The sequence below is a fragment of the Halichoeres trimaculatus genome, unplaced genomic scaffold (assembly GCF_033239565.1).
Source record: "Halichoeres trimaculatus isolate MK-OKI-2021-1 unplaced genomic scaffold, fHalTri1.1 fHalTri1_scaffold_2, whole genome shotgun sequence".
Classification (NCBI taxonomy): Eukaryota; Metazoa; Chordata; class Actinopteri; order Labriformes; family Labridae; genus Halichoeres; species Halichoeres trimaculatus.
This window is the reverse complement of record NW_027437180.1, coordinates 35912975-35927369: the sequence shown is the minus strand read 5'-3', so window position 1 is coordinate 35927369 and position 14395 is coordinate 35912975. Positions and strand designations below refer to the sequence as shown.

At 40.0% G+C, this 14395-nt stretch overlaps 1 protein-coding gene across 5 annotated transcripts in view; it reads left to right on the top strand.

Moving 5' to 3' along the window:
- The window catches only part of LOC141810607 (myosin-10-like), an 86654-nt gene that overhangs the window by 38014 nt on the left and 34245 nt on the right, over positions 1-14395 (top strand). For all 5 annotated transcript variants that reach the window (XM_074698323.1, XM_074698314.1, XM_074698348.1 and 2 more), the window contains 9 exons: positions 6872-6964; positions 7240-7303; positions 7456-7554; positions 7708-7851; positions 9344-9439; positions 10043-10161; positions 10389-10541; positions 10661-10834; positions 14042-14215. In XM_074698323.1, the coding sequence (XP_074554424.1) occupies positions 6872-6964; positions 7240-7303; positions 7456-7554; positions 7708-7851; positions 9344-9439; positions 10043-10161; positions 10389-10541; positions 10661-10834; positions 14042-14215 (1116 nt within the window). The remainder of the gene's footprint in view (positions 1-6871; positions 6965-7239; positions 7304-7455; positions 7555-7707; positions 7852-9343; positions 9440-10042; positions 10162-10388; positions 10542-10660; positions 10835-14041; positions 14216-14395) is intronic.

Below are 14395 nucleotides of genomic sequence, written 5' to 3'. Positions count from 1 at the left end.
GATAGCTTTTTAAATGTTTGCAGTTAGCCTGATCACAAATTTCCTGTCTGTCAGGAATGATAAACCCACATCTTTGATGTGACATGTCTAAAACATTGAGATGACTTTATTTAAAACTTGAACTGCTGCCAAAGCTGCTGTCCTTTAGATTTAGCCATAAGGCTAGCAGCTACTGTTGCTACTCCTCGAAAGCAAATGAAAACACAACAAGCAAAAAATCACCTATATTAACTTGTAGTTGTTCCCTGGATATGACAACTCTTACTTTAGTAGAAGCTGTTGCAGCTATCACTGGTCAAATCAACAGCAGCTGGATTTATCTTTCACTTTATTGCTCCAAGCATTTCAAAGGCCTTGTGAGGAGTTAAGTGATCTGAAAATAATCTCATTTTATATACTTGCCTGTTCATTATCTCAAATTTATAATCAGTAAATCTATTTACGTAGACAGAACGTCCCTTCAGCACACTTCAGCAGTGAGAAGCTAGATCTAAGAATGGTGGACAGGAAGAAAGCCAAATAGGAGAGTGATAGAGCATGGAATGTAAACACAGGTTAAACTTTTTGTGATAATGTTGATTCCAACCCACATTCAGCAGTTATTCTGCAGTGGTCTGTTCAAACTTGAGAGTCTATCAATAAAATGAAGAGGGAGGTTACGTTAGCTCAGATTGGTGAGGTTGGAGGTGGTAGATGAGCTCTGGCAGGACATAACCAGGATTCACTAACGTTACAACCATAGTTCACCTTCTCACCTTCTGGACACTAAACTACAAACTGAGTTTACAAAGATCGACTGTTGTCATGTTTCATAACTTTAAATAATACATTAACTCATCACTTGGCATCCTGGGAAAAGTACTCTTGAACAAAGACAAGTAGAGTTCAAAAGAAGATCTACCCTCCAAAACAAATGCATGCCTTGAGTCACATCTTTGTTACAGTGGTTGGTAGTGCTCATGGAAGACTGAGGCTGTTTTCCAAACCGCCAAACATGTGAATGTAGTATGTAGTAGGCACTACATATGACCTACTGCTTTTGCTTGTTGTTTTTTAGTATGACTGATCTGTTGGGTCTGTATTGTAGTAGACTACTCTGGTTTCCAGTCTCGGAAGGTGGAGCGACAGATGATGTTGGGGTTTTTTGCCTTTAATGCAATACAAAATGGTTATTTTGTTAACCATGTCACACAGAATCATCATTCTTGATTTCTAATCTTACACCAAAAGTTATATCGTTTACTGAAAATAAATCTGAAAGGGTTTTTATTTTTACAGCTGATGCAAAAAAACACTTCTATATAATCTATATAATCCACTTATGGTTTGAAAAGTGAATTAGTGGTTTATATGGGCTAATGAATTTGTAGAAGGAAACACCTCTTTTATGACCGGAAGTGACAAGATTTGCTGGTGTTTTTCGCATCACTTCACTTCTATCTCATGGACCGTAAGGCTGTTTTCGAATTCGCCTACTACATACTGCTTTCATCAGCAGTATGTAGTATGACTGTTCAGTTGGGTTAATTTTGTAGTATGCTACGCTGGTCTTCAGTTCGAAGAAAACGGAAGTTGGCTACGGCTGACTTTTTTTCCCCAAAAAACTTTATTGAAAATGTAGAAAATAAACAAACCACGAGTAACTTATCTGCAAATATATTGCCAGAGAGAGCATTTAATATTAACTTTCAGTGGTGGAGATGATGAGTATTTCAAGATAAAAAAAAGAAATGGCTCTTATATTTATATTCCTCTGCTACTCCGGTTGTTGTTGCTCCGCCCTCTGCCATTTTCACTTCTGATATGGGACCAGGCGCGTTGCATTGTGGGTAACAGTAGGCGAAGCAGACTGGTCCGATGCATACTGTGGATTTTTCCAGATTCAGTACGTCATCCGGGTGTTTTTCTCATACTACAACTCTGACATTTGTTCGCATACTGCATACTGCATACTGCATACTGCATACTGCATTTTGGTCGAATCAGTAGGCACTGCTAGTATAGTATGCGAATTCGAAAACAGCTTAAGTGTTATGTTGTAATTATAATGCTGATTAATTCCAGTAGATGGCAGTCATTCACCAAAACCTGCCACCGCATAGACAAACAGCGTTAGCGCTGCATTCTGAGAAATTTTCCTGGATTAGTAAGACATCCGGGGATTTTTAGCACACTGCAAATTTTGCAAGTTACGCATCCTACCTACTACAGACTGAATTTCAGTCAAAATAGTAATCACTGCTAGTGTAGTTGGAAAACAGCCTTAGTCTGCAGCCAACGCCTCACAGTTAGTCCTTTTCAAACTACATTAGTTGCAGATCTTCTTTATGTAATACAAGGTTCTTTGGTATGACTCTCAGAGGCCTATCACACAGAAATAAAGGACTCTATCAGAACAAAAATGTTCTTTTACACTTCAAAATATCCCTCCATCCATCTTGTACATCCAATCCATATTCTCCCAAAACCCAACAATGCATTGTTATCCTCTGTAGAAGACATAACTTTCAGAGCTTTGTTTAAAAAACAAAACAGTCTGCAAAGATCAAACCTATTGTGCTCTTTGGAGGACATCCTGGGCTTTCCAGTGATATCTGATTTGTTAGAGTTTATCCAATGAAACAAAGGATCTATCTTTCAAAAACGGCCACCCAACTGACCACGGTATTTTATGAGCATAAGAAAAGAAAGTTATCAGATTTCTGCAAATTCTGTGCTTTTAAAGATTGGATGTTTTTTAAAACACAAGTGTTCAGGCTGTATTTTGAGAAGTGTTGATGTCATAATTTTTTTTTTACTTACTTAAATGGACATGGGGACTTTCTAGATCTTTTTTTTCCTGCAAAATGCAAACATAAATACACATACATATACGGGTACATACACACATCCAAACATACATAGCTCAATCAAAGTTAAGTTTTCATTGTGTTTTTCCAGATTTGATGACATTCATACACCTGGAAAAGAGAGGGGGAACAAGCTACAACTGTTACAAGCTAACTTTAAGATAGTAAATAATTCATTTTTTGTTTTAATCACAAAAAAATTCCTGGTTCTCCCTTTAAAACTGTAGAAAAGATGACATAAGAAAAACCACATTTCAGTATAAGGAAGTCCTACTGCAAAGGACATTCAATTTAAAAAGGATTACAAAATGGAAAATTAGCAGCATGCTACTTTAAAGTAATGCTATTATGTAATGTGAAAAATCAGAAGTTATGACACTTTTTTTCTTCTGGGTCTCAGGAGGATATTGGAGCTAAAATGTAGGGAAACATAAAAGAAAAAGATAAACATGAGATAGTGTTTCCACTAGTTTTTTGAGCCAGTTCATTTTAATCATCTGACAGAGCCTCTAATGACCTCTTCATGCGCGGAGACTTAAAATCTCTGCTGGCCCAGATGAATCCTGTGGACTGGCTCCTTCCCATCCAGATTTAAACTTTGAGCCATTTCCAAAGGTCTGCTCTCATTCATCTTGTGAGTGTGCGGAAAAGGGCAACATGTAAGACTTGTCCGGCCTTGTGAGCCTCTGAAGCAGATGTTGAGCAGTGAACACACATCTACTACTTCTGGCCTCAGCCTTGTAAGGTTCAGTGGGACGGTTTTGATTCTCTCTGAGTCTATTCGATCGCTGCTCTGTGGTCTGCCTGACAGCCTGCAGTTTGAGACTGAACTGTTGCTACGACCTGTAGACGCTGTATACTTCACTTCATCCCCCAAAACTGTAAAGACTCATTTGTGTCTCTCATTAGGTTTTGGCGTCTCATGTTGCTAACACGTAATCACCGCTCTCAACAGTAATCTGTCTCAGTGGAGAAGTTGCCTCCTTTGGCTCTCAGATGCCTGATATGCTCACTTTGTAACAGGAATGTGGGTCAACTTGTAATGCTGCTAAATTGGTCCCCTGCTGGTGTTTGTAATCTGCTCTTTGTTTTTGTGTGTGCACAGCAGACCACACAGATGAGTTGAGGTTGCCAATGAACCATTTTAACTACCAGCTTGCACCGCAGGCCAATGTTTATACAGAAACAAAGGCTTTGGTTTGAGTCCTCTGCCCACTGTGGGCTTTTCTCCTGCTCTGACAGCTGGACCAGGACCAGGTCGATCTGGTTCAGCTCTGCTTCATTCCAGCTGCTCAAAAACTCAATTAGAAGCAGGCCGCCCCGCTCTCCGTCCAAAGATCATGTTACATGTCTCACATCCTGAGTGCAGTGCTGAGTCCTCATCCTGCAGAGATGCCTTCAGTGGAAAACGGCCTCCTCAAACCTTCTGTCGGCGCAGCTATTTTTGACGTAATGGGAAGATATTCCACTAAGCCACAAGAAGGAAAGTGAAATTGCAGGAGGAATTGTTTTTCTCAGAGCCATTTTGGATTTTCTGGTCATGACAAAACCCACAATGCGGCTCTGATGGAAACACTGTGGGCCACCTGTCCAAACATCTGCATAATCCCTTATTTATTTATCCAGCCTCTTAAAGTGTCCAGTCCGACCGGGAGGCTGAAGTGTCTCTGGTGTGTGTGGTGAACACATTTTCTCTGAAGAGATAAAGAAGCTGTCGGGCTTCTCTCCCAACAAAAAGCCCCTTAATTCATCACCCGTGTCCCTCACTGCAGGCCTCGAAAATCCTTTTCTCTGCTGTAAAAACGTCTAAAGATAAAACCTTCGTCAGGGGAATTTACTTTGAGTAGGTTTCTGAATGTGCTGTCAGTCTTATTTTTATCGTCAAGAATTAATGGGGCATTTGATTGGTTGTTTCCAGAACTGTTAAGTCTCAGGGTTTCCAACCTTTATGACGACACAGACCAGACAGCAGCTGTCATTTTTCTAAAGTACCAGCAGGGCAGGAGGGATTATTACAAACCTTCTGTCCGGCCTCGAATAATATCATGTTTGGATAAATAAAGTACTTCAAAAGCATAATGCCTTCAAACAAATATGTGGATGGCTTTGGTAACCATTCGGTGCTATAGTGAAAAGTCCCGACTCTAAAAGTGGGAGTATTATGCTTTCTCTTATTTCAAACATGAACATAAAGAAACAATGTTTAACGTTAAGATTGAGGTTTTCAAACAGCTACATATTCCTGTGTCATAGGAATTTCTGAACTGGTCTGCAAATTGCTAAATATCAGAGCCTCAAACATCAAGGTTTTCCCATAGCTCTACCCAACAGGCCTCCAGAAGGTTAGCCAATCAGAGGGAAGGGTGTTTGTGGAGAAGGGAGCCTTAAAGAGACAGCAGCCAAAAAGCAGACTGTGGCATGTAGTATGTAGTATGACTGTTCTGTTGGGTCATTTTTGAAGGATACTACTCTGGTTTTTCAGTTTCATAAAATGTTGCTACAGGTAATGGATTTTATTTTGCCCTCAATGTAAATGTAGAACGCAAACTTTGAAATTGTAGATCTCGACATTTTAGTTATTGTGTTAATCCTATCATAGCAGAATCATCATAATTGGTTTTAAATCTAACACCAAAAGTTATATCGTTGACTGAAAATAAATCTGGAAGGGATTTTTATTTTTACAGCTGATGTAAAAACCACTTCTATATAATCCACGTATGGTTTAAAAAGTGTATTACGGTATTATTAAAGAATTAGGTTAACGTCTCTTTTATAGCTGAAAGTAGCAAGATTTACTTGTGTTTCTTTCTCATTACGTCACTTCTGCCTCACAGACCGTCTAACATTAGTGTTGTTCTATTGCAGTTGTAATACCGACTCATTCCAGTAGATGGCGGTAATTCACCAAAACCTGCCACCACCATAGACAAACAGCTTTAGCATTGGGAAACAGTATGCCAGGTAGATTGGTCTGTTGCATACTGGGAAATTTTCCTGAATCAGTAGGACATCTGGGAATATTTGACATGTTATTGCATACTGCCTACTACATACTAAATTTTAGTTAAAGTAGAAGTCTAATAAACACAATTCCCCTCTAACCTAAAATCAGAAGGATGAGCCTGACTGGGATTTGTACAGTCATGAGATCTCCTTCCTTTGTCCAACAGTTTTTCCTTTTTTGCTAACGAGAATTCGGCTCAAAAGTAAAGGGACTAAATATTCCCTCTTTCCTCTCAGCTCTTGCCGAAAGGTGCACAGCTGGTCTTTCCTCAGAGCTGTCTGGTGCAAAATAAAAAAAGTCGGTCCTTGTCTTTTAGGAAAGTTTTCCTGGTAATGTGAAAAGATATCTCAGTGATTGATGTGGTATGGTTTCTGCACCTCAATAATCAACTGAAGAGAGTTATTTTGTTTCTTTTCTTAAATACTTCTTTTTATGTGATCTGAAAATATGAAAATATGTCTGTAGAAAAATCAAAAAGAGCTGAAGATATCATATTTATGAATTCTTAAAATACCACTTGCATATCTTAGTGATTTGTAGCTTTATTGACTGTTTTTTCATCACTGGATATTAATGAAACGTCTCACTGTTGAGATATTTTTAGGGGTTTAATATCACTTAAAAAATGGAGAAAGGTTTGCTCTCTTTTAAAAACACTCATTGTTCAGAAATGTTACTGTGAGGTACTTTGAGGAGAAAAAACAGTGAAATTTAACAAAATCAAAACCTTGTGGTGAAACGTCTCATGATAAGGATTACAGGAGTATGTCTGGTTGTCACACTTGCTCTCATCTTTTCTCGTCTTTATCAACTTTTCTTTCATATGAATGTATTTACAGTCTCTTTGTTAACACATGACCAGTCTTCAGATGTCTGCTGTCATTGTATGTTTGCATGTTGTGTTTTACTCAGTTCTCACTGAAAAATTAACAGTTTAATTTTTCTCATTTTCTTTACTGGTCTTGACTGTCATGTGGTGTTTGAGCACTTTATTAACCGACTTCTTGTTTTACAGGGGGAACTGGAGCGCCAGCTTTTGCAGGCCAACCCCATCCTTGAATCTTTTGGGAATGCTAAAACTGTGAAAAACGACAACTCGTCACGTTTTGTAAGTATCAATCTAATCTGACCTTTTGTGTAACTTTTACAACAGTTGAATTGGCCGAATTAGACCTTCCTGCTTTTCCTAGAAGCAGCTACTTAAGCTGTACACGTGTGCCTGTTAGTCATTACCAAGGTCTTTGATGTACTGATTGATTCAAACTGGAGATTAAGTTTAGCATAAATAGATGTCACAATCAGTCTGGCTTCAGAAATTTTCTTCTATTCTTGACTAATGTGTGTTAACATGAGTAACACTTTTTCTTTTGTGTATCTCTGAAGGGGAAATTCATCCGGATCAACTTTGATGTCACCGGTTACATCGTTGGAGCCAACATCGAAACCTGTATCCTCTGTTAAAATCCCCAAGTGTGAAAAAGTTTTGCAAAGATTGAGGTAGATGGTTGTCCTACGCTCTCTGAGGTGTGACAGAAACATGAATATCTATGTTACACTGACCCAGTGTAGAGATTTTTGTCTTTGACCCATTGGCATCAGACTTACTGGAGAAATCCAGAGCCATTCGCCAAGCCAAAGATGAGCGCACATTCCACATTTTCTACCAGCTGCTGGCTGGAGCAGGAGAGCACCTCAAATGTAAGTAAACCCAGTTTTTAAACCACAAAGATGATTCTTATCCAGCATAGCTAACACTACAGCTGGAACTCCAACTAGGTCTTACTTTTTGGGGTAAAAAGAATAATTTCCTGATCATACTGTTAAACTTTTTTCCATTTCTGTTTCCCTCAGCCGACCTGCTTTTGGAGGGATTCAACAACTACCGTTTCCTGTCCAACGGTAACATTCCCATCCCTGGCCAGCAGGACAAAGACAACTTCCAGGAGACCATGGAGGCCATGCACATCATGAGCTTCGGTCATGAGGAGATTTTGGGTTTGTCCTTTGACGTAATAGCACAAAATGATGCTCAAAAACAAACAACAGGATTAAGGATGGGGTATCAGGGCCGATACCAGCTTTATTTCAAGTTATTGGTACCAATGAAGGCTGCCGATACCAGCAGCCGATACTCAAGGCAAAAAAAAAACTTACATTGACTAAGTCCTCCTTGCCACTAGTTGGCACTACGTTACTACAGTTTGACACCACAGCAAATATGCACCAGGTCCTGTTCAGACACTAGAAAAGAGTAGAATAGAAAATACTTTATTTATCCTAGAAGGGAAATTCAGGAGCAGTCACAGCAGCAATCAAGAAAACAAAAGTAAGAAAGTGTATAGAAAGTGCAAAAAGGTCCATAAGAAAATAAATGATGACAGCTTGTCCATCATTGTCCAGTCAGCCAGCCTCCACCTCCACAGGGTCCAGGACTGAGCTTCTTCAGCAGTCTGTTCAGTCTCTGTCTCCTGGATCCTGTCTGCTCACAGCAGGTGAAGCTCTTTCAATGTGGTGTTGGTGTCTGGTGTTTGCTCCGTTAGCCATGTCTGTGAATAGCATGATGCTACGCTACCCTCTGGTATTCCCTCTGTTGCAGGGTTAGCACAGCTAGCTTGTCCATCTTATTGGAGATAGATCTTACGTTCCCAATAACAATGGATGGAAGGACAGGTCGATGTCGTCACTTCTTAGCTCACAATGAAAACCAGCATGTTCTCCTTACCTCCTTCTCCTCACCTTGTGGGGAAACATCTGGCCTTACACCAGTTAGCATTGACGTGCTACAGGCTGCTAACAGCTGAAACAATGCAGCCATGGTTACATGTCAGATCCCCAGACAAACACAGGAGAAAAAATAGTAAAAAAATCGCTGAAGCCACAAAAAGTTTGGTGTCCATGACCAACAAAGTAATGATCCACTCCAAATACAAAAATGATGAAAAAGAAACGAAAAAATTACAAGAAATGGACAAAAAAGTCAGAGCTGCTGCAACAGGCAGCCACAACCATTGGGGCGGCACTTCGCCGAATGAATGAACCAGGGAGAGTTGACAGTCAAACTGTTTTATTTTGCACTTTAGATTATTTTAAAAAAATACTTTGAGTCTGACAGTTTTTTTGCACTTTTGTTGATTTATAAAAAAAAAAAAAGTAAACTCAGAGAAAGTTATGTTTTATTTTGGACTTAATGGCAGAGTGACTGTGCTGTCTTTGTGCAACATGATCTGTCACTGTTCATTGAAATGTTGTGTGTCAAAAGTATTACTGGTGGTATCGGTGAGTACTCAAGAGGGGGGTACTCATACTGGTATGGGTCTGAAAAAAACTGGTATCAAACTTCACTAAAAAGGATTTAAAGTCCATTTCAGACATTTTTAAATTTGCTCTGAAGGATTATGAACCACTCTTTGTACCATAACAGTGATAAAACCAGCTGTAAATATTCTTTCGACAGTTATTTTGTTTCTCTGGACTCTTATCTCCTCAGCCATGTTGAAGGTGGTGTCATCAGTGCTTCAGTTTGGCAACATTATTTTCAAGAAGGAGAGAAACACGGACCAGGCCTCTATGCCCGACAACACTGGTAGGTAACATCACACACACACAAACACAAACACACTCACTGTGCTCCTGTAACATCTGCTTTGTAACCTTGTAGCTCAGAGCTCACAGGTCAAAACACCGTCCTCCTCCTTTTCCTCTTCACGTATATGCTTCATCTCCTCACACTGTGGCCCTCATCCACAAAACAGAGGAGCCGCTGATTTACGTCTTTTCTCTCCGGAGTCGTGTCACCCTGCCATTAAGCCAAATCATTATGAGGATTTACTCCTGAAGGAAATGGGGCACAGCGTTCCAGTTCCTCCGCTGCATATTTGGCACTCTCCGGAGAGCGCGGGGGGAGAAAGAGCCTAATGCCAGTGACGCAGCGCAGCCAGATATTCACAAATGTGATCAGCAGAACGCAGATGTTGTTTTTAAGAAGTGAGACTTCTTGGCTTACCAACTCTGGGCTCTGTTTGTTTTTTCTTTTTCTTTTCCACATGCTCCAGCCATGTGAAATACGACCACAGGAACAGAGACTTCACTTTGATCTCAAACGATTCAATCAAATCACCCCAAAACAATAAATTCCCTAATTTTATTAAAGTTGTTGTTTCTATAAACTTTGTTTTTCTGTTCCCAGCCGCTCAGAAGTTGTGTCATCTCCTGGGTATGAATGTAATGGAGTTTACCAGAGCCATCCTGTCCCCGAGGATCAAAGTGGGGCGAGACTATGTGCAGAAAGCTCAGACTAAAGAGCAGGTCAGGACGCTTCCCTCTTTCATTCAAATCAAATCATTTGTGAATCTGGTATGTCTGCTGCAAAAGGATGCTACTGTAATACGATATTGTATAAGTTGATTTTTTCTTGCAGATTTAATTCAATCTGCTTCAATTTGAAGATTGTTTTCCATCAGCTCAAAAACAAGTTGAGTAAAGTGTGTCACCTTACTTTACCTCCCTTGCTCTTTCTGTCGTCTTCCTTCCAGGCCGACTTTGCTGTTGAAGCCCTGGCTAAAGCGACGTACGAGCGTCTGTTTCGTTGGCTGGTCCATCGTATTAACAAAGCTCTGGACAGAACGAAACGTCAGGGCGCTTCTTTCATCGGCATCCTGGATATTGCAGGATTTGAGATTTTTCAGGTTGGATTAAATTTCTTCCCTTTTTAATTTTATTTGGGGTTTGGACGATAAGTGTTTTTATTTGTCACCTCTCGATACTGACAATATGACTTCTTTTGGTGTTTTCTTCCTTACTGTAGCTGAACTCATTTGAACAAATGTGCATCAACTACACCAACGAGAAGCTGCAGCAGCTCTTCAACCACACCATGTTCATCCTGGAGCAGGAGGAGTACCAGAGGGAGGGCATCGAGTGGAGCTTCATCGACTTTGGCCTCGACTTGCAGCCCTGCATCGACCTCATCGAGAGGCCGGTGAGTGCGAGGGACAATCTGTGACCACAAAAAGAATCCAAAAACAAACTGAATTTAGTTTGATTGAGGCTGGCACACATTACAGGATTCTCCAAGCCTTTACACATTTGGAGAGCACACACTTATTCAGAACGCTGTTGCTCGACTCCTCTCTGGCAAGAAAAAGCGTGACCACATTACACCAGATTACCGTCCCTCCATTGGCTCCCAGTCTGTTTTAGCACCCATTTTAAAATTCTTTTAATTGCTTTAAAGCCCTCAATGGTCTTGCCCCTGCCAGAGCCCTAAAGTCTTCTGACCAGCTGCTATTGGAGGTCCCCAGACCATAGAGATTTTTAAATCTTCTTTAAAGGCCCACTTTTTCTCACTGGCGTTTCATCAATAAGCTCATTCACATCACAAGCACCTTAGTTTCTAAGTTTTTATACTTTTACTGTTTTATTACAAAGTTTTTCTATTTTTATTGTTTTTATAGTTATATCTATTTATTTTGATGTATTTGTGTACAGCACTTTGATCGACTGCTGTCTTCTTGAAGGTGCTCTATAAATAAACCTGACTTGACTTGACACTTGACACTTGATGACTTAACAAAAGATACATCGCAAAAGATCTCTCTCTTCTGATCTTGTTTAGATTTTTCAGCAGAGAATCAGCTTCTTCAAGCTCAATATTCCAAATCTTGTGTAGTAAAACGTGACTTTGATGTAAACAAACCTGATGGACGAACAGGAAAAGGCAATGATGGTTGTTTTCTGCTCCTAAAATTTCGAGAAAAAAAACAACACACACAAAAAAAACGACAATTGTGGAAAAAGTGATGGAGATGGCGGGGAAATGGGCTGTATGAATTAGGGCTGCATGAATCCAACTTTTCCGGTTCCGATACAGATACCAATACCTGGGCTTTGAATATCGACAGATACCAATACCAATCTGATACCAGTGTTCAGGAATAACCTGCATGCCCTACTGTGGGGTAAGACTGGTAATGTTTTGGGTTAAAGGCAAAAAATGAGCAGATGAAATCACTGAAGTCAATGTTAACTTAAACTGTAAAATACTTAAGTGTTTGCCAGCAAAACAAAGCTTCAGCACATACAGAAGCTAATATTCAATGTTAAACTTTTTAACCCTGTAGACTGGTAATGCAACAAAAAACAAAGAAAGTGCATCAGAGGAGACATTTCAAACCAAGTGCGCTGGTAAAAAAAAGGCATAGAGTTGTTTGCCTGGATTGGCAAAATGGATCTACCCTCTCCCACTGATACCTTTTCAGCTTTGAGCGACACTGATACACCAATACCCGATACCTGGATCAGTATTGGTGCATCCCTAGCAAACTTATGATAGTTTTGGATTTGTCATTATAGTTGAGTTTTAGTTAGTTTTGACATTTTTTTTCCATTACAGTTTAGTTTTAATTAGTTTTAGAGCGGGCATTCTAGTTTTTATTTAGTTTTGATTTTTGCAACAAGGCTTAGTTTTAGTTTAGTTTTAGTTTTTTCATACCTTATTAACCAGGTATAGGATTCGAAAAGGTCAGAGTAAAAATTTTGTAATACTGTTTATTTTCAAGTCCAACATAGTGCTCACTGCTCAGTCAATGCTGATACTGAACTGTTGGCTGCTGCCTTAAACAAAAAAAATAATATGAGCTTTACATAAAAATATAAACACAAGTTTTATAAAAATGATCTCAACATAAATTACATAAAACAATGTAATATGAGCTTAAATAATTAGAAACTTGGACTCTGTAACGATACAGTCAGACTCACATTTAATTAAACTATTACAGATGCTCTAATTCATTGCTCCACTACGTTTCATCGCAGCACAGTGCACAGCCAGTCAGTGCAGTAAACAAGCTCGTCCCTATACGTCGCTATGATGGTCCTGTACGGCGCTGACAACTGCTGAAAACTGTCGTAAAATTGGTTGGGAAAATGTGTGGGATTAATTTGAATCCTAAAGACTATTACTGTTGTCAGAAATAATAACTAAGGACATTTTGTCTATAATTTTAGTTAGTGTCAGTTTGTTTTGAGAACACAAGATACAGTTTTAGTTTACTTATCATTTTTGTTTTCTTTTCTAGTTTTTATTAGTTTGAGTTAACTGCAATGTATTTTAAATTTTAGTTTTTGTTTTTAGTTTTGTTTTAGTTAACTATTATAACCTTGATCCCTAGTATGAATAACAATGTGAGTTGGTAGTGAGTAAAGTTGTCACAAGTATTGCAAATAGATTTCTTACTTCCTCTTTGGTTAGTCAGCTGAGTCAGCTCGCGTCTTGATTGGTTTTCCTCTTGCACATGTGACATTACACACTGTGCATGCTCAGTATCTCTTAGGCCCCGTTTACACGGAGAAACCCGCAACGATTCTTCCTTTGCGTTTTCAAAAGCCACCCGCGTTTACATGAGGACGGCGTGAAAACGATCCGCGTTCATACGGCTCCAGGAGGACAAGTCTACTCTTCTGTTCTTTCTTTTTCTGCCGTTTTGTTGTGTGAGACGGTCGGCAATCCAACCATAACGCGCATTACCGCCAACTACTGGCTCAACTGGAAATGTGGCTGAGCGCGGAGCCTTCACCTAAAACTGCGAGTGCGCATGCGGTGACGTCAGCGTTTCACCCTGAGACGCTCCGCTCTGTGTTTACACGAAGCTGGATGGAGGAGCGGATTCAGATCTTTCCACTCCGGGGAGCGTTTTCAAAAGTTTGCGTTTTCACTGAAAACGCAACGTGGTCTCGTCTGAACGGAAGGCCAAAACGCAACGAAATGTTTGCGGAATCGACCGTTTTCGGCGTCGTGTAAACGGGGCCTCAGAGTGCCCCACACACTACAGGTTTTTTAGTTGTAAATATTCAACATGCTCATTATCTACGATCTCTCAATCTGAGGCCTTCTGAGTGTCTCGGACCTGACAAAATCACTTTTAACACACCCCACACCACAGGAAAATCGGTGCAATTATCCTGTAGTGTTTAACAGCCTTTAGCTGCTTAATCTTAAACCCTCTTTATACTGGTAACCTTGTCATACCTAATCTGAAAGAAAATGTTGTCTTTGACTGACTGTCTTTCTTTTCTCCCTCTAAAACACTGACCACGAAGCTGACCCACCTTTTCCCTGCTAGTTGAGGTCACGTCATGTTTAGTGTTTGATCATCCTGAAGTTTTTCGTGTGATTTTTCTTCAGGCTAACCCTCCAGGGGTCCTGGCTCTGCTGGATGAAGAATGCTGGTTCCCCAAGGCCACTGACAAGACCTTTGTAGATAAGCTGATCCAGGAGCAAGGCACACACACCAAGTTTCAGAAGCCCCGCCAGCTCAAAGATAAGGCCGACTTCTGCATCATCCACTACGCTGGAAAGGTACGTCTCAGTTAATCTCTTTGAAAAAATCACGCTCAGCAGATCTTTGCCTCGGCTTTACAGAAAACACACTGTGCGAGCGTGAGCAGGAGTCGGCCTCTGGCTGGTTTTTGGAGGAAAAGATAAATTGGAATTCTCACCTGGAAGTGAAGGTGTACTGGAAGATAAGACATTCTTTAT